The 19,589-nt window shown below is 39.4% G+C and overlaps 1 protein-coding gene across 1 annotated transcript in view; it reads right to left on the bottom strand.

Annotated features, from left to right (window-relative positions):
- The window catches only part of adam17b (ADAM metallopeptidase domain 17b), a 74,682-nt gene that overhangs the window by 42,136 nt on the left and 12,957 nt on the right, over window positions 1–19,589 (bottom strand). Inside the window, exons 4-6 of the mRNA XM_043678080.2 lie at window positions 15,042–15,175; window positions 4,680–4,768; window positions 3,418–3,598 (exon numbers count right to left, since the gene is read on the bottom strand). Coding sequence (XP_043534015.2) covers window positions 3,418–3,598; window positions 4,680–4,768; window positions 15,042–15,175 — 404 coding nt within the window. The remainder of the gene's footprint in view (window positions 1–3,417; window positions 3,599–4,679; window positions 4,769–15,041; window positions 15,176–19,589) is intronic.

Below are 19,589 nucleotides of genomic sequence, written 5' to 3'. Positions count from 1 at the left end.
TTAGAGGTACAGTTAGTAAGTTTGCACATGACACCAAAATTGGAGGCGTAGTGGACAGCGAAGAGGGTTACCTCAGATTACAACAGGATCTGGACCAGATTGGCCAATGGGCTGAGAAGTGGCAGATGGAGTTTAATTCAGATAAATGCAAGGTGCTGCATTTTGGGAAAGCAAATCTTAGCAGGACTTATACCCTTAATGGCAAGGTCCCAGGGAGTGTTGCTGAACGAGACCTTGGAGTACCAGGTTCATAGCTCCCTGAAAGTGGAGTTGTAGGTAGATAGGATAGTGAAGAAGGGGTTTGGTATGCTTTCCTTTATTGGTCAGAGTATTGAGCACAGGAGTTGGGAGGTCATGTTGCGGCTGTCCAGGACATTGGTTAGGCCACTGTTGGAATATTGCGTGCAATTCTGGTCTCCTTCCTATTGAAGAGATGTTGCGAAACTTGAAAGGGTTCAGAAAAGATGTCGCCAGGGTTGGAGGAGCTGAGCTACAGAGAGAGGCTGAACAGGCTGGGGCTGTTTTCCCTGGAGGTCGGAGGCTGAGGGGTGACTTTATACAAGTTTACAAAATTATGAGGGGCATGGATAGGATAAATAGGCAAAGTCTTTTCCCTGGGGTCAGGAAGTCCAGAACTAGAGAGCATAGGTTTAGGATGAGAGGAGAAAGATATAAAAGAGACCTAAGGGGCAACGTTTTCACACAGAGGGTGGTACGTGTATGCACATTTAAAGAGGCATTTGGATGGGTATATGAATAGGAAGGGTTTGGAGGGATATGGGCTGGGTGCTGGCAAGTGGGACTAGATTGGTTTGGGATATCTGGTCGGCATGGATGGGTTGGACCGAAGGGCCTGTTTTCATGCTGTACATCTCTATGACTCTAAGTTGGGGTTGTTCTCTTTCTGGCAGAGAAGATCGCAAGAGATTTGCTATCAGTGTGAAAATCATGATGGGTTTTCAAATAGTAAATAAAGAGGAATCGTTCAAGTAGTTAAAGGTTTTACAACCAAATGGCAAAGAATTATGACCGGCCAAAGAACCAAAGAAAGCAGAAAAGATTTATGCAATAAGTGGCCAGAGTTGGAAATGAACTGCTTGGCAGGGTGGTGTACATGGACTCAATAATACTTTTAAAAAAGGAATTTGTAATAGTACTTGGAAAAAATTGCAAGGATAGGAGAGCATAGAGAATGTGGACTACCTGGACTGTTCATCAAAACAGCCAATACAGATTTAGTCAAATGGCATCTTTCTACACTATGCTATTATATAAAACTTAAAAGAGTAACAAAATACACATTTAACTGAAAAGGGGGTAAGTGGAATTGAAAGCTCACAGAAAACAAAACATGAATAACATTCTTCTAACAACCTGTCAAGATCGATTCTATTTCTCTTCGGACAGAACTAAATTTCCTTCTAAAGGAGAAGCCATTGAAGAGGTAAACAAGAGAAATCTGCTTCACATTAGTAAAATGATGACTGAAAAACTTATAAATTGATAACCCCAACTGCCACACTATTAGAGGCATCCTATAAACAAAAAAGTCCCAAAGCTTGTGGTCGAGGTTAAAATAAAATCAAAATATTGGAATACTCAGCTGGTCAGGTAGCATCTATTGAGATTTAAAGACAATTATTGTTTCAGGTTTTTGACCTTTCATCATTTCAGAACAAGAGACAGGACATTTCAGTGTTTAAAAGCATCCTCTGTATCAAAACAAAATTTAAAAAATACACCTTTCTTTAGAAAGAACCAAGAGAAAAGGAAACATTGACAATGTAGCACTTCAAACATTTCAAATGAAAACGTCAGGACAGAAACTTCCTCTTAAGTATTCTTTTCAGGACCAGTACAGACCACAATCCTCCATTTAGTGTCATACTCCCTCTCTTCCAGAATGAGGCAGAAGGGCCAAAATAAGATACTCAGTTTCAGTTGAAAACCAACTTTAACAGCTACCTGCCAAAAATCAAAGCAGGTGAACCTTTTTGCATTAGATCCCATAAGAAAAGGTATTTTAGGGTCCATTTGCCAGAGACCACTTGCCCAATTCTCCAGTGGGGTAGATCTTAATGAATAGAGACAAGGCAGCAGAGAGTTCAAAAACATTCTTCTTATCATCTTACTTGAAATCTGCTTTCCATGACTCAGAAATGTGACTATTTTCATTTTGAATCTATTTGTCTGATTCGGCCCTTAAATGGCTATGTCAACTGAAACAGATTCCAAAGAGTTTTGTAGAACCTTTCCACTGAGACGAATGAAATGTAAACACTTTACACAGCGTGTATTTTGAGAAAAGGAAAAGCTTTGCACCAGGAGGAGTGCTCAGAGCCTTAAATATTGTCTAGGTCATGTCCAACTCATCTTTGAATCTTCAATGCAAAGACTGAATGAAGTAAATACCTCCAGTTATTTCACATTGCTTTCTTAACTTTTAAAGTCCACTCTTACTACTTTTACACAAAATGCTTCTCTATATTCACAGACTGATAAAGCACCTTTCCAATGTAATATAAATAGTGTTGAATGGGTATTCAAATGGCTTAAGGCATCTTTAACAAAACAATTTATTCATCTATCTTGCCTGTTTCTAGTATTCATTAGAGATGTCCTGCCTAGGCAGTAATTGTCAGGAGCCAAAGTGGGCATTGTTGGAGACTGTGGGGGGTAGTTCACCTGTCTATCCTTTTGACAGTAGAGGCACAAGTCCAGATTCCCTGCACCTTCATAAAACAAAAGGGAATGGAAAGTAGTACCAGAACTGAAACAAAATGTTACTACACAATATTAGCAACAATATCTTAATGCAAATAAGTAAAACAATAGATCATCAGCAGAAATTATTGGCTTCAAAAGAATCAAATTCCAATACTAAGTTTTCAGTTGAAGACTCAACATTGAACTTTCCTTCACAAAATATACTTGTATTAAATAAGTGATTTTTAAATCACTAGAACAACCAGAGCATAGTTTATGTGAAAACTTTTATTGAGTACAAGAAACCATAATGATCTACATATCCCAAGGATTTTTAACTTCTCCATAGTCATTATTGTTCAAGAGCACTCCCTTCATTCAGTTGTACTATGTTCCACAAAAGGCAACATTAGCCTCTGTGATTTTATCTCACGAGAGGTATTGCACTGTAAGTCACTGAGAATGGGTTTCAGGAGAAACTAAGAAGCTATTGTATAAATAATTCATGGAAATTGCAGAGTAGGAAGACACATGCACCCAGTGCTAATGAGAAACGTACTTTTTCAAACAACTTGCATTGTTGGTAATATTTTAAGAAGTATCAAGTCAATAAACTGGCATTGCAACTATACTAACAGAAAGCAAATTGGCTGATGATCAGACCATGTAATAGGAAACCATCAATCAGTTTACTTCATCAAATATACCTACTTGTAGAAGCAACTGTATCAAAATCATCCTCATCAAGTTCCTCTGGTGAAAGTTCAGAGTCATTCAACTTTATGTAACCACAAATATTTGATGACTTTAAACGCCCAATTTCCCGAACATCTTCAGATTTGTACGCCAACAATTTTTCCACAGGCTCAGAGTCAATAAACCTCCAAAGGGGCTAGAAACAGGAATGAAAGTTGTCAACACAAATTCAGTGAATAAAAATCTAATTAAGTTATGACAATTTACTTTGACCAATTTTACCATAAAGGAGCCTGCTCTAAAACAGCGTATTTCCATGACCACAACAGCAGCCATTCTTAGAAGCATTTCAAGATGTCTTGAGATAATGCAAAGTATATAACTTTTAAATCTCAAATGATGTTTACAAACATTGAGACCCAGCGGGGTCATTATAAATCCAGCTGAAGAATGGACATTTTTGGAGGTTTTCAAAAAGGAAGAGAGAGCAACAGGGAATATAAAATCAAAGAGGAAAAGACATTAGATATATTTTATATGGAGTGAAATGTCAGCCAGAAATTGTGAAGTGAAGAGAACAGGATCATAAAATAGAGCAGAATCAGAAGACAGATCCACAGAAGAGAAATCAAAGATTTAGAATTCATACTAAAATTGTGTAAGGGTCTGGAGACAAAGTTTAAACATTATATTACAAAAATCAAGTTTTAATTTAAGTCAGCAAGAACATGGTAATAAGAAGTAGTTGCATTTCGGAAGTAGAGTTTGTAGAAAGAGGATAGGTAACCAGAAAGGAGGACAACGAACAGTCAAGTTGAGAGTGACAAGAATACTAATCAAATTGCAGTGAGGAGAGAGACAGGTAAGATTATGGAGTTGTAAACAGGTAACTTTGGCAATGCATGGTGTGAGATTTATAGCTGAGCTCAGGGTTGAACAGCTATAAAATAGGTTAACAGTAGTACAGAGTATGAGAGTAAAGAAGCAATGGTAATCTTGTCCAAAACACTGCTCAATCCACAGAATTGTACACATTTTGGTCTTTTGCATCCTTTCTGTAATGTGCTAGTTCATCACAAAACTGGGTTAAATGGCCTCCATCTATGTTGTAAATTTATACAAGATTAAAAATCTAATATCTTTGACCTCAAGTGTGAACATTTTAAGCCAAATTCTCCTTCAGAATATTACAGGAGTTAACACACAAAAAAAAAATTCTATATACTTAGGGATTTCAAGACATAGCATCTTAAGAAGGTAATGAAAGTCAAGAATACCTCTACATTATATTCTCCTTCATCGGTAACAATTCTGGCAGCAAAATCCTCATTATCAATTACAGCCCGGACTTTTGAACCTGGCTCACCTTTTATTTAAAAAAGCAAATTTCATATAATTAGACTTCTTAGCCATCATAGCTTTTACTGCAACATTGTTTCAGCCTGTAATTTTGTGTTCTTACTTATGAATATTAATGAAACAGCTCCTGCAATGTCCCAGTTGATAACAGTAGCGTCGATGAATCGTAAATAGAAAGTCTCTGGTTTGATCCCTGCATTATACGGCTGGTGCGTAATTAGTAAATAATTATTAGATTTTCGGTATTATGAACTGCAAAATGGTGCTTTCAGAGATTCTGGCAACAATTACCAATGTTTGCTTACTGCAGAAATATTGTGCTCAATGCACACGGGCAAACATTATGCATAAAAATGCTGCAAATGCAAAATAGTATCTATACTAACTTGACATTTCTGGATGGATACAGACAAATTTAAATAAAAATACAATTTTCTGATAGAAAGTTAAAGTCTCCATCTCATGTTCTGTTTGAGTCTTGCATAACATGAAACTTCAATTATGTGGAAACTGAATATTCAAAAGCAAATGTTATTCCCAGATTTTATTAATTCCAACTCTATTCTGGTGCTGTCTGGTTGAAAATATTATTACAGTAATAATGCTATTTGCACTGCTTGTGCAACTTGACATTCCAAGTAAAAGCAAGATACTGCAAATGCCGGAACTCTGAAATAAAAACAATGTTTTTTGGTAATACTATATTTCAACATTAAAGAAACAGAATTCAAACACTGCAATATTATTAATATTAATCTTATTTTCCCCATCAATATGAATATTGCTATAATATGTTGTCCATCTAACTTTTAATTTCTTCCCTCTTGGTGTATCAAATTAAAATCAAAGCATTTCCTAATTTGCTCCCTTTACATCCTTCACTTTGTCAAATAGAACTAAGTTTTAAAAACCTAAATTTTCAAAAGTCCGGCTGGTCAAAGCCCTGACTTTGAAGAATGGCACAGAAATAGTTTTAGGTATCAACAGTAAAGTGACAACTAGCAAGTTAAAATGTACAGTAATGCTCTGAGGCTCCAACCCCTAGGTAGGAAGCCATTCAGCACAAGTTGTTGAAGGGTGGTGCAATGCAAGAAATGGTGTGTACCTAGCATTCTTCTTATATTATATACTTCTTTACTGGAGCCTCAGATATGTACCTATCCTTAAATAGGTTTTTCGGGTCTAAATGTCAGAATCATATGAAGGAAGGAAAAGCATGCTTTCTCCTCACACTGTGTCAAAAATTTGCAAACAAATCTGCAATTCCTCCCTGTCAATAGCTTATAACACACTTAAAGCTCTTTCCAGGGCAGTTAATTGAAAGTGGACTGGGTCAAGATAGGATGCGAAATAAAGGAGGACAACTAGAAGGAGCAAAAAAAAAAAGCCATGAGAATATGCTAAGGAGGCCCTGAATTCAGGTAGAGGGGTGCAAAAGTACAGAAGCTGAAGGAAGAGATTTTAGTGGGTAGGCAATATTGCTGAAGAAAGGAGCACACTGCAGGTACAGGAACCCAATGGAGTTAGATAGGAAGAGAAACTGTCAGGCAGAAAGCTTTGCACTTTAAATGTTTTTATAACTATCAGACCTCTCAAAGCAACAATTAAGTAATTTTAAAGTGCAGTCATTATGTTGGGTTGGGTAACAGCACAATTTACATATAGCAACCTTCCCAATAGCATTGTGATCATGACCTGATAATCTGATTCTGTAATGTTGGTTAAGGGAAAAATATTGACCAGAACACTATTAAAATAATATGACACTTTACATTAAACTAATGTTGCATCTGTCTGTTCAGTTTGATGTTTCATAAAAAGAAAGCAGCTCTGACAATGCAAAACTTACTGCTGGAATGTCAGCCTTGATTTCTGTACTCAAACCACTGAGCAGGAGTTGAAGCTGAAACCTGAGCAAACAGAGAGCTGTAGGCTATCAAGACCCCAAGTTCTAATGACCTTCATCCTAGAATCTTAAAGGTGTTAATGAGGAAGTAAATGCATTGGTCTTAAATATCCAAAATTTGCTAGATTCTGGATAAGACCCATCAAACTGGAAAGCAGCAAGCATAACTCATGTATTCCAGAAAGGATGGGCGGGAGGTGGAGGTGGTTGAAGAAGAGGAGGAGGAGGAAGAGGAAAAGGAGGAGACTGTTACTACTGGGCACCCGAGTGTTTTCTTTAAAATTCATTCATGGGATGTGGGCGTTGCTGGTTAGCAGAGCAGTTACTGGTTATCCCTAGTTGCCCTTGACAAATAGCGGTGACTTATCTATTTGAACAAGTGCCACCCATTATGGGTAGGGAGACCCACACTGCCATTAGGAAGGGAGCTCCAGAATTCTGACCCAGCAGCACAGTCTGATCTTGTAAAGGGAAATCAAGTACTAAAAATATTACTGGTGCTCTTTGAAGTGGGAACACACCCTGTGGATAAAGGGAGCCAACAGACATTCTATACTGATGTTTGCAGAAAGTAATAGACAAGGCACAAGTGGTTATCATGCAGGATTAGTCCCTCCAGCAACAATGCACAGCAGTAGTGTGTACCGTCTACAAGATGCACTGGAAAACTTCACTGGAGCTCTTTAGTCAGAACTTCAAATCCCACAACCACTGCCATCTAGAAGGACAAGGGCAGCAATGCACAGGAATGCCACCTCTTGCAAGTTCATCCCCAAAGCAATCACCATCTGACTAGGAAATACATCACTGTTCCTTCATTGTCACTGGGTTAAAATCCTGAAAATTCCTCACCAGCAACATTATAGGTGTATCTACATTCAAGAAGGCAAGACCCCACCATCGAGGGCAGTTAAGGATTGGGAGTAAATGTAGGCCAGCCAAAGTCATCTACATCCGCAAGAAAAATTAGAAGATTGACTGGGTGACAGAAGTCAGTATGCATAAATGGACCTTTTCCTGATTGGCAGGATGTGACAAGTGGAGTCCTGCAGGAATCTATGCTGGGGTTTCAGCTTTTTTCAAATTACAATAATGACTCAGATGAGGGGACCAAAGATATAACAGCTAAAGTTTATGACACCACATCTTAAACCTCAAATGCAACTTTGATCTCTTATTCAAGGAAGCATATAGGTCTTTTGGAGGCAGTTCAGAGAAGGTTTACTAGACATATTTGGAATGACTGGGCTGTCTTGAGGATAGGTTGGAAAGGCTGTGATTTTTACAACTGGAGATTAGAAGAATGAGAAAGGAGTTTGTTGTATGTACCTAATTCCCTGAACAGTATTGACAAAGTGGATGTGGAAGGGATGTTCTATCTTGCGGGTAAGTCCAGAACCAGAAGTGACTGTTCTAAAATTAAGGTTCACTGTTTTAGGACAGAAGGGAGTCTTTTTTTTGGAGGATTGTGCAATTTTGGAACACTTTCTGAATAGGCGACGGAGGTGGGTTCATGAATATCTTAAGAATTAGGCAGAAATATTCTTGTTAGATAAGCTAATCAAAAGGTTACTGCAAGCAGATGGGAATATGGAATTTGATTTTATTAAATGACCAAACAACCTCAAGAGTTGAATGCTTCTCTTGTTCCCAATAAAAGTACACAAATTGGAAACAGTTACAGAACAGAGTAAAACTTTTATCCAAATCACAGATGGAATGACCATCTTCCTCATGGAGACAGAAGCACAAAAAGGGAAACGTTAACATTGCACTGTACAACAGAAATGTACCAGCTCAAGGACTGCTTTCAGTTTTAGACATTAGGGAAATTAAGAGTTGCCTTGAACATGGTAGAATTCAAATTTACCAGACTAATAATCGGGTTAAATGGATAAAATTATCTGGAAAAGTTGCACACATTTTGTTTGTGTTCCTGTGGAATTTAAAAGATTGAGAACTGATCTTTTGAAGATGTTTAAATGATAAAATTATTCAAGAGCAAACACACAAGAACTGTTTGCTCCAGTGGAAGAATCCAGAACAAGGGAGCACAGTTTTAAAATTAGAATGAAGCCATTTAGGAATTAAATTAAGGATCAAAGGAAGTTGGGAACGTTCTGACTGAAAATGTTCTAAAGCTAGGAATCAATTCACTTTTTAAGACTGGGAGCGATAAATATTTATTTGATGACAGTATCTACTGGAGTTGTAGATGAAGACAATGTTTTTGATGTATCCTCTTTGGACTTAAGCAAGTCTTTTGCTAAGATTCTTAGCAAACCTGCCTGCCCCGGACGACCCATCGTCTCAGCCTGCTCCTGCCCAACCGAACTCATCTCGGCATACCTCGACACGGTCCTGTCCCCATTAGTCCAAGAACTCCCCACCTACGTTCATGACACCACCCACGCCCTCCACCTCCTCCAGGATTTCCGCTTCCCCGGTCCCCAACGCCTCATCTTCACCATGGACATCCAGTCCCTGTACACCTCCATCCCCCATCACGAAGGACTCAAAGCACTCCGCTTCTTCCTTTCCCGCCGTACCACCCAGTACCCTTCCACCGACACCCTCCTTCGACTGACCGAACTGGTCCTCACTCTGAACAACTTTTCTTTCCAATCCTCCCACTTTCTCCAAACAAAAGGAGTAGCCATGGGCACCCGCATGGGCCCCAGCTATGCCTGCCTCTTTGTAGGGTATGTGGAACAATCCATCTTCCGCAACTACACTGGCCCCACCCCCCATCTTTTCCTCCGCTACATTGATGACTATATCGGCGCTACCTCGTGCTCCCACGAGGAGGTTGAACAGTTCATCCACTACACTAACACCTTCCACCCTGACCTCAAATTCACCTGGACAGTCTCGGACTCCTCCCTCCCCTTCCTAGACCTTTCTGTTTCTATCTCAGGCGACCGAATCAACACGGACATCTACTACAAACCAACCGACTCCCACAGCTACCTGGACTACACCTCCTCCCATCCTGCCCCCTGTAAAAACGCCATCCCATTCTCCCAATTCCTTCGTCTCCGCCGCATCTGCTCCCAGGAGGACCAGTTCAAAATACGTACAACACAGATGGCCTCCTTCTTCAAGGACCGCAATTTCCCCCCCCCGACGTGGTCGACGGTGCCCTCCACCGCATCTCCTCCACTTCCCGCTCCTCCGCCCTTGAGCCCCGCCCCTCCAACCGCCACCAGGACAGAACCCCACTGGTCCTCACCTACCACCTCACCAATCTCCATGTACAGCGCATCATCCGCCGTCACTTCCGCCACCTCCAAACAGACCCCAGCACCAAGGATATATTTCCCTCCCCTCCCCTATCAGCTTTCCGTAGAGACCACTCCCTCCGCGACTCCCTTGTCAGATCCACACCCCCCACCGACCCAACCTCCACTCCCAGCACCTTCCCTTGCAACCGCAGGAGGTGCAACACTTGCGCCCACACCTCCCCCCTCACTTCTCTCCAAGGCCCCAAAGGAAACTTCCATATCCGCCACAGATTCACCTGCACCTCCACCCACATCATCTACTGCATCCGCTGCAGCCGGTGTGGCCTCCTCTATATTGGGGAGACAGGCCGCCTACTTGCGGAGCGATTCAGAGAGCACCTCTGGGCCACCCGGACGAACCAACCCAACCACCCTGTAGCACAGCATTTCAACTCCCCCTCCCACTCCACCGAGGATATGCAGGTCATTGGACTCATCCACCGCCAAACCACAACAACGCGACGGTCGGAGGAGGAGCGTCTTATCTTTCGACTGGGAACCCTCCAACCACAGGGGATGAACTTGGACTTCACCAGTTTCTTCATCCCCCCTCCCCCCACCTTGTCTCAGCCGAATCACTCCAGCCCGGCACCGCCTTCCTGACCTGCAGTCTTCTTCTTGACCTCTCTGCCTCCATCCTACTCCGACCTATCACCCTCACCTTGACCTCTTTCCACCTATCACATTTCCAACGCCCCTCCTCCAAGTCCCTCCTCCCTACCTTTTATCTTCTCCTGCTGAACACTCTCTGCTCATTCCTGAAGAAGGGCCTGTGCCCGAAACGTCGAATCTCCTGTTCCCTGGATGCTGCCTGACCTGCTGTGCTGTTCCAGCAATAAAGTTTCAACTTTGATCTCCAGCATCTGCAGACCTCACTTTCTCCTTTTGCTAAGATTCCACATGGAAAACTGATAGCAAAGGGAAGAGTCTACAAAATCCAAGGGAATTCAGTAAATTGTATCCCGAGTTTGCTAAATGATAGGAAGTAGAGGGTGATGGTTACGGGTTTTTTTTTAAACTGGAAAGAATTGTCCAATGGGACATTTGTTGTTTGTGGTTCACATAAATAATTTAGACTTCGATATTGGAGGGGAGATCAATAAATTGACAGATTATGCAAAAAAATTAGTGGGGAGTCAAAAAGTGGGAAGAATAGTCTTTGGTTAAAGGGCTGTACAGTCAAGTTCATCATAGGCTGATTAGTGGCAAATGGAATTCAATCTGGCTAAGTGTGAGTTAATGCACATCGGCAGGACAAACAAGGCAAGAGAATATGTGATGAACGATAGGAACTTGGAAGACACTGAGGATCAGAGGAATGTTGGCGTTTGTGTCCACCAGTCCTTTAAGGTATCAGGACAGGTGGATACAGTGGTTCAGAAGGCATATGTAGATTTGCTGTAATAAATTCAGACATAGAGTTTAAGAGTAGGGAGGTCATACTAGAACTGTATAAAATGTTGATTAGGCCACAGTTAGAGTATTGTGTGCAGTTCTGGAATCCACAGTACATGACGAATGTGATAGCACTGGAGAGGGTGCAGAGGAAATTTAGCAGGATTTTGCCTGGGCTGGAACTGCACTTGAGAGTTTGGGCTGGGCTGCTTTCCTAAAAACTGAGGAGACATGATTCAATGTATAAAATTATGAGGAGCATAGATAGGAAGACACTTTTCATCTTGATTGAGGGATCAATGGCCAGGCAAAAACAATGGGAATATGAAGCCAACATGTGCAAGGTCTTAAGTTGCAATAGTCTGCATGACTTGTAGTTTCTGAAAAAAAGTGTCCAACATGACACAAGTGTTACAGTTGTGGAGGTGATAAGCATGCAATATTGCAGATATGAAAGAAAGCAAGGTATCAAGAAATCAGATGTAGAAACTGATTTTTTTTAATTCATGGGTGAGGGTGTTGCTGGCTACTTCAGCATTTATTGTCCAACCCTAATTGCCATAGAGAAGATGGTGGTGAGCTGCCTTCTGGACCCACTGCAGTCCTAGTGTAGGGACACCCACAGTGATGTTAGAATTTTGACCCAGTGACAGTGAAGAAATAATTCCAATTCAGCACAGTTTATAGCTTGGAGGGGAACTATAGATGGTGATATTCCAATATATCTGCTGCTTTTGTTCTTCAGAGTGGAAAGTGGTGAATGCGACTCCCCTATTCAAAGGGGCTCCGAGTGTCTTGTCACATGAATCACAAAAGGTTGGAATGCAGTTAAATGATTAGGAGACAAACGGAATATTGCTGCTTATTGCAAAGTGAGTGGAATACATGATTCAGAATCTTTTGCAATACTATAGGATATTGGCAAGACCACATCTGGAATACAGAGTACATACTTGGTCTCCTGAATTAAGGAAGGATTAGCTGCATGATAGGGAGCTCAGAGAAGGTTTACTCAACTAATACCTATGATATGTAAAGGTTTGGTAAGATGAAACTGAATCCACTGGAGTTTAGAAAATCAAGAAGTGATTCAAGACCCAAGAGTACTCAACAGAGTGAATGCTGAGAAGATGTCGCCCTATTTGGGAAAAACTAGGATTACGGACACAGTTTAAAATAAGGGATGACGCATTTAAGACAAGAGTGGAGTCATACAGTCACAGAGTTGCACAACACGGAAATAGACCTTTGGTCCAACTCGTCCATGCCAACCAGTTATCCTAAATTAATCTAGTCTGATTTGCCAGCACCCGGCCCATATCCCTCTAAACCGTTACTATTCAAGTATCCAACCAGATGCCTTTTAAATGTTCTAATTGTACCAGCCTCCACCACTTCCTCGGCAGCTCATTCCATACACACCAACCTTTGCATGAAAATGTTGCCCCTTAGGTCCTTTTTAAATTTCTCTCTTCTCACCCTAAACCTATGCCCTCTAGTTCTGGACTCCCCACCCCAGGGAATCATGCTTCTCATGATTTTATAAACCTCTAAGGTCACCCCTCAGCCCCTGATCTTCCAGGGAAACAGCCCCAGCCTAATCAGCCTCTCCCTAAAGCTCAAACCTTCCAACCCTGGCCAAATCCTTGTAAATGTTTTCTGAATGCTTTCAAGTTTATCATCATCTTTCATATAGGAGGGAAACTGAAATTGCATGCAATATTCCAAAAGTGGCCTAACCAATATCGAGTACAACCATAATATGACCTTCCAACTCCTATACTCAATGCTCTGATAATAAAAGGAAAGCATACCAAACGCCTTCTTCACTATCCTATCTACCTGAGACTCTACTTTCAAGGAACTATGAACCTGCACTCCAAGGTCTCTTGGACAAGCAACATTCCCCAGGACCTTACTATTGAGTCCAGCCCTGATTTACCTTTCCAAAATGCAGTATCTTGCACTTATCTAAAAAAGAAAACTCCATCTGCTACTCCTCGGCCCATCTGATCAAGATCCCATTGTACTCGGAGGTAAACTTCTTCGTTGTCCACTACACCTTCAACGTTGGTGTCATCTGCAAACTTACTAACTATACTTCCTATGTTCACATCCAAATCACTTATATAAATGACAAAAAGTAGTGGACCCAGCACTGATCCTTGCGGCACACCACTGGTCTGAAAAGCAACTCTCTACCACTACCCACTGTCTTCTACCTTCCAGCCAGTTCTAAATCCAAAGTTTCAGGCAGATCATACCATACAAAGTGCATCAGGTAGCAGAACAGATTGCAGAATACAGTATTACAGCAGAGAAGGTGCAAAGAGAAAGATCACACTGAGATTTGAGAGATCCATTCAAAAGTCTGATAATAGGGAAGATGATGATGTTCTTGAATCTGTTCGTATGCGTATTCAAATGTTTATAATAGGAGGCCACAATCAGATCTTACTAAAAGGCAGAGCAGTTTAAAAAGGACTAAATGGTCTAATCCAATTCCTAATTCATTTGCTTGTATGCTGCTTATTTCTAGGTTTCTGCAGATGAAATAATTTCTCACCATCACCCTTTTGATCCTATTAAAAATCTCAAATTAGGTTATCCCTCAAATGGTGATATCAAAGCGAATACAAATCTAGTCAATCCAACCTACCCTGGTAATTTGACTCTCATATTCTTTTATAATTACGATGCATTCCTCTTTCCTGAGATATGTTGTCCAGAATAGAACATTGTACTCCTAATCGGATCTAACCAGAATTTTGAACTACCATAACTTCCATCTATATACACTACCCCACTCCTGAGATAAATGCCATTCACTTTCTAAAAGGAGTTGAGCATGTTCACTAGTATGAAGTCATTTTTAAGTTTGGATCTCCAAATCTCACGGCTTTTCCATTGGCATTTGGAAACTGCTCTGATTTATCTTTCTTAGATAGAAACAGGAAGGCTTCACACTTAGTCACATGGAATTCAATTTACCAATATAAACCATTCACAATTTAGCTATGCCTCAAATAATTTTCTTCTTTCTTTTAAAAAATTTACTTTATTTTCATCAGAAGTAAGTGATGCTGCCGAAGTAGACATCTTTGTCACGAAGAGTGCGTGGGGTCAGAGTATAACTTATCCACAACGACGTGTCAAAAAACTAGTTATTAACTCCTCAAAGCAGTTCAATAAATATTTTAATATGTTAAGCTTTTGGGACAGATTATTGATTTTCTCAGTAGCTCCCTTTCATCTTTCACTTTATACCCTCAAATTTCACATAAGCATTTACATAGTAAGTATATCAAATCAGATCACCAACAAGTTCAGACAATGTCCTTTGATGCACATTACTTATTAATTTCAGAGCATGATATCTACTGGAATTCAGACAACACAGGATTTTTTAATATAAAAATCTCATGGAAGTACAGCAGCCTAGTAACCATGGTAATTTAAATGGGAATCCAGTGATTCAGTTTAAGTCCAAGTTTCAAAATTTCTGATTAATTCATTCCGCTTCAAGTACAAAGTGAATTAATATATAGTATTTTGAATAAATGAACTTCCCTTTCTACAAAATGCCTTTCATATTATTGAACATGAATTTTGCTTAGGTTTATACTTTCAATGTAGCAGTGCTACAGCCTACAACACAAGTATTGTATGGCATACATTGAACATTTAACACTTACCAATCACATGGCCAATAAAGAAGTTCTTCCATTGCACAGGATATTCTTCTTCATTTCCATATCTGTCCACTACTACCGCTCTGAAAGTATCAGAAAATTGCTCCACGCTTGATGTTAAATACAATCTAAAATTTCTATTAAAAAAAGACAAAGATAAACAATCTGGTTATAACACAGCTCTTATGTCAAACAATTGTTAGAAACATACAGATTTGCTCTGCACACTTACACAAAATGATATACAGAGAGGAATTTTAAAAGGAATTAGCATAGCAAAGCCATTTAAATGAATCTATAGCGCATTCTTTGAATTAGGATGGGAAGGAAAAAAAAACTTTCATGAAGAGTTGTGGAATTATTTTCTAAAAATCTCAATTCCAAAAGCTTAAAGATAGATAAGATCACATTTTCATCATCTGTCTTACAGCTTTTTTGATTCAATCATGAGATGGGGGCATTGCTAGGCAACTGTTGACCTTCCCTAATTAAAGAGAGTAGAGTGTCTTCTTGAAGACTTGATCAACTTGCTAAGCAATTTTAAAAGTCAATTAAGAGATTATCACATTTCCACAGATCTAGAATCACAACTAGGTCAGAAGACGCAACGATGACACATTTTGTTTGCGAATGAATAGTAGTGAACCAGATGGATTTTCAATGACAATCCAATAGTCTGACAATCATCATTACTGATACTAGCTCATCATTACAGATTTAATGAACGGAGTTTAAATGCCCCTGCTACTACCATTGTATTTGAACATATGTCTTCAGATCATTAGCCCAAGTCTCTGGATTATCAATCCTTGTAAATGAACTAAATAGTACTGTGCTCTTTCTTATTTGAAAACTCTCAAATGATGGGAAGGAGACAGTGACTAAAGCTATAGAGTATCCTTCCACTTAAATATATCACAGTTCATGTGAAAATGCTGACTCTTCAATTTTTACATTTTCTACAATAAAATCACTGTTTATTTGAGAGTTTGGATAGAACCAGAATGTTCAATAACATATATAACTTGAGAGAAGTTGGGTATGTTATATATCAATATACTACAAAACGTATACTCTTGCATAATACTTGGATTCAGGCAAGATTTAAAAGTTTTAGCAAATATTGAGAAGTGCGTTACTTCATGATATCATTAAACAAATGAAATGTTCTGGAATTTTGTCGACAGTAGAACAAAATTTCAAATTAAGCAAGAGATTTATTCAAGATTCAGCTCATCACCACATTTGAAATGGACGCTTAGGAACTAGAAGTCTATTCAAATTCTCAGTCTGCAAACAAATAAACAATTATATTGTCATATAATTGTATTTCAAGATTTTCTTTGAAAACTGTTTAGGGTAGCACAGCCATTCTTGTTGATGGCAATCTTTTAAGATGTTGTTGACTTGCTTTGACCTGCTCACTTTGACGATGATCACCACTCCTTTCCCTTCAGCTGCTGGCTCTATACTCACAATTGTAATGAAAATGTCCATTGTAACAGAAAGTTTCTGGACTTCAGCTTAGACCGGAGCAATTCCAGATTTTCATCCATTGAAAGCAAGCTGACATCTCCCCTCTTCTCATGAGAGCATGGATGCCAGCTACAACCACAGATTAGGAATGAGGAATACATGTATCCAATGTATAGAATACATTCCTTACTTGAGGAATAAACACAACTTTTGCTACTATTATATCAGCAGTAGATCATCTGACTAATCTAACCTACTCCACTTTCCACTACAATTATGGCTTGTGCTTCAAAAGCCATTCAGACTGAAATGTACATCTGTAACAGTTTTCCTTCCACTAATAATATTAGTTTGTTTTAAATCAATTACAGTCAACATACCTATACAATTCACACCAAGTAACACTATTTCATAGAAACATGCTAGCCAGCTGTCTTTATCTCCAGCATGTATTCTAAAATACCCTTAAAGCGCACAAACTAAGGGAACACAAACAATAAATAACACAAGTGAAATGCTTATCGGGTCAGATCACTCCATCAGAACTTTTCTCAATATGGCTACCTGCTCTGATCTTAAACAGAATGACAATCAAAAATGTGAAGAAAATACTGCTGTAAGGACAACAATTATATTCTGTTAAAGAAAGTTATATTTCATTCCTCTGATAGGATACAGAGTCTTCATCCAGGAATGAGAAAACTGCTGATTATGTGACTATCTAATCTCACAATAGATCAGGTATCAATCCCAAGAACTAGGTAAAATATATTCTACTCAGTTTCATTAGAAAATATCCTCTTCATCGCATAGATACTACATCTCTTAAATGACTGCCGACTATTCAGACCTCTTGGCATCATTGTAAACCCACCACCACACTAAAACAGCAGCTAATGAACTTGAAAGACCCTATACAGACAACAAGCAAAACTAATGTAATTCACAAAATAACTTGCAAGAACTGTAATAAACACTACATTAGACAAACAGGCAGAAAACTAGCCACCACGATACATGAACATCAACTAGCCACAAAAATACATGATCCACTCTCACTAGTACCTTTACACACCGATGATGAAGGACACAACTTTGACTGGGACAATACATCCATCCTAGCACAAGCCAAACAGAGAAATGCATGAGAATTCCTAGAAGCATGGCACACTAACCAGAAATCTATCAACACACACAGACTTGGATCCCATTTACCACCCCCCAAGAAAGAACAGGAAATGACATCACTAGCCCAAGGAAACCTAAACACAAACAATGGGCCTTACTCCCAATGCTTCACTCGAGGCTCACTGATGTTAACTAGTATGGTGACGAAACGTCTGAAATCGAACCTTCCAGCTCAGCGAACAAACTTACATCCAGAACCTCAAACTGACCTACAAACCTTCTCAAAAGTCACTAAGACTACACTATTTTATTAATTACAGGAATGCTATCATTACTGATTTCCAACCTTTGAGATTTTTAAATTCACTTAACTGTCCACAGGGCAAATTTCCTCTTTGTAAATCTTCAACTTGCTTGTTCTGTTTCACTGGGCAGAGACAAAATACTGCCTCCAGCCAGCCATCACGTGCCATAGGTTATGCATGCCTCAGTCATCCTTGTTGCCTCAAGAAAGTTCATAATCTCCACAGGGCATCTTTCCTGCTCAATGCAAATTATCAGGGGGAAATAGGACGTAATCTGGAATTCATTTCTGTTTTATGACAAAGTTTCAGATTTTATTAGCTTGATGGACAGCTTTTATTTCATTTTTATAATTTCTTTAGTCTCGTGGTTCAAATAAGACCACAAGATGCAAGAGAAGAAGTAGGCCATTCAGCCCAAAGTTCACTCCATACTCAATGAGATCATGGTTGACCTGATAATCCTCAACTCCATTTTCCTGTCTTAACCTCATAGCAATTGATTCCCTTAATGATTAGCCATTCAGTTCAGCTTTGAATATACCCAGTATCCAAACCTCCGCAGGAAATAATTTCACATATTCATGATCCTCCAAAAGAAATTCCTATTCATCTAGCTTAACTTTGTGAGCCTTTATTCTGAGACTTTGCCTCTGCTCCTCACTTTTCCTATAAGTGGAAACAACCTCTCTGCATCTATCCTTTCAACACCCCAAGAAACATACATGTTTTAAATATGTCTTCTCTGACTATTCTGAGCTCCAATGAGTACAAGCCCAAACTATCCAACAGCTTCTCAACAGAAAATTCCTCCACACCCAGAATCAATCTAGGTGATCAACCTGGACAGCCTTTAATGCCAACAGAGCCTTCCTTATAATAACAGGACTCAAACTGTCCACTATATTCCAGCTGTGGCCTGATTTATGCCTTTTACTAGCAAAACATCCCTACTTTTACACTCCATTCCCTATGAAATAGAGGCCAACACACCATTTACCTTCTCTATTATTACAGAATATAGATGCTAGCTTTTTTGTGATTCAAGCACACAAACCTCAAGATCTCTATAGAGCAATTTTCTGCAGTCTTTCCCAATATAGATAACACAGACCTTCTATTTGTTTGACCGAAATGGATATTATATTCCACCTGCCAAATTTTTGCCCACTCATTTAACCTGTCTAAACCTCTCTTTAGATTCCTTGTATCATCTTTACCACTTGTCTTTCTTTTTATGTTTAAGGAAGCTCTGTTTGTTTTAATTTAATTACTAGTTGGCACACAATTTATTTTCTCCTTCTATTATTTCTTTCATCACCCTTACCAACAAATAAGCCAAAATGAATTGGTTTTAATACTCTGTACATAAAGTGGTCACATCTTTCAATACATTACAAAACAAATCAGTATTGCTGAAACACCTACATCAGTGTAGAAGATTAACTTTAGTTTAGGATGAACTTGGTATTGCGAACAAAAATGCATTGTCAATGTTTTTTCTTCTGTACTCATCCGGATAATTCACAAGAATACCAATTTAAGGGGCAAACTAACATTAACATTGAGTGGAGTGTGCCAATTGGTTGGCAAGTGGACTCTGATTGTGGAGGCATTGACTTGGAGGGCGGCACGGTGGCACAGT

Source organism: Chiloscyllium plagiosum, unplaced genomic scaffold, assembly GCF_037043375.1.
Source record: "Chiloscyllium plagiosum isolate Xiang-an unplaced genomic scaffold, Cpla_swu_hap1 HiC_scaffold_3, whole genome shotgun sequence".
Classification (NCBI taxonomy): Eukaryota; Metazoa; Chordata; class Chondrichthyes; order Orectolobiformes; family Hemiscylliidae; genus Chiloscyllium; species Chiloscyllium plagiosum.
This window is presented reverse-complemented; position numbering and strand designations above follow the sequence as displayed.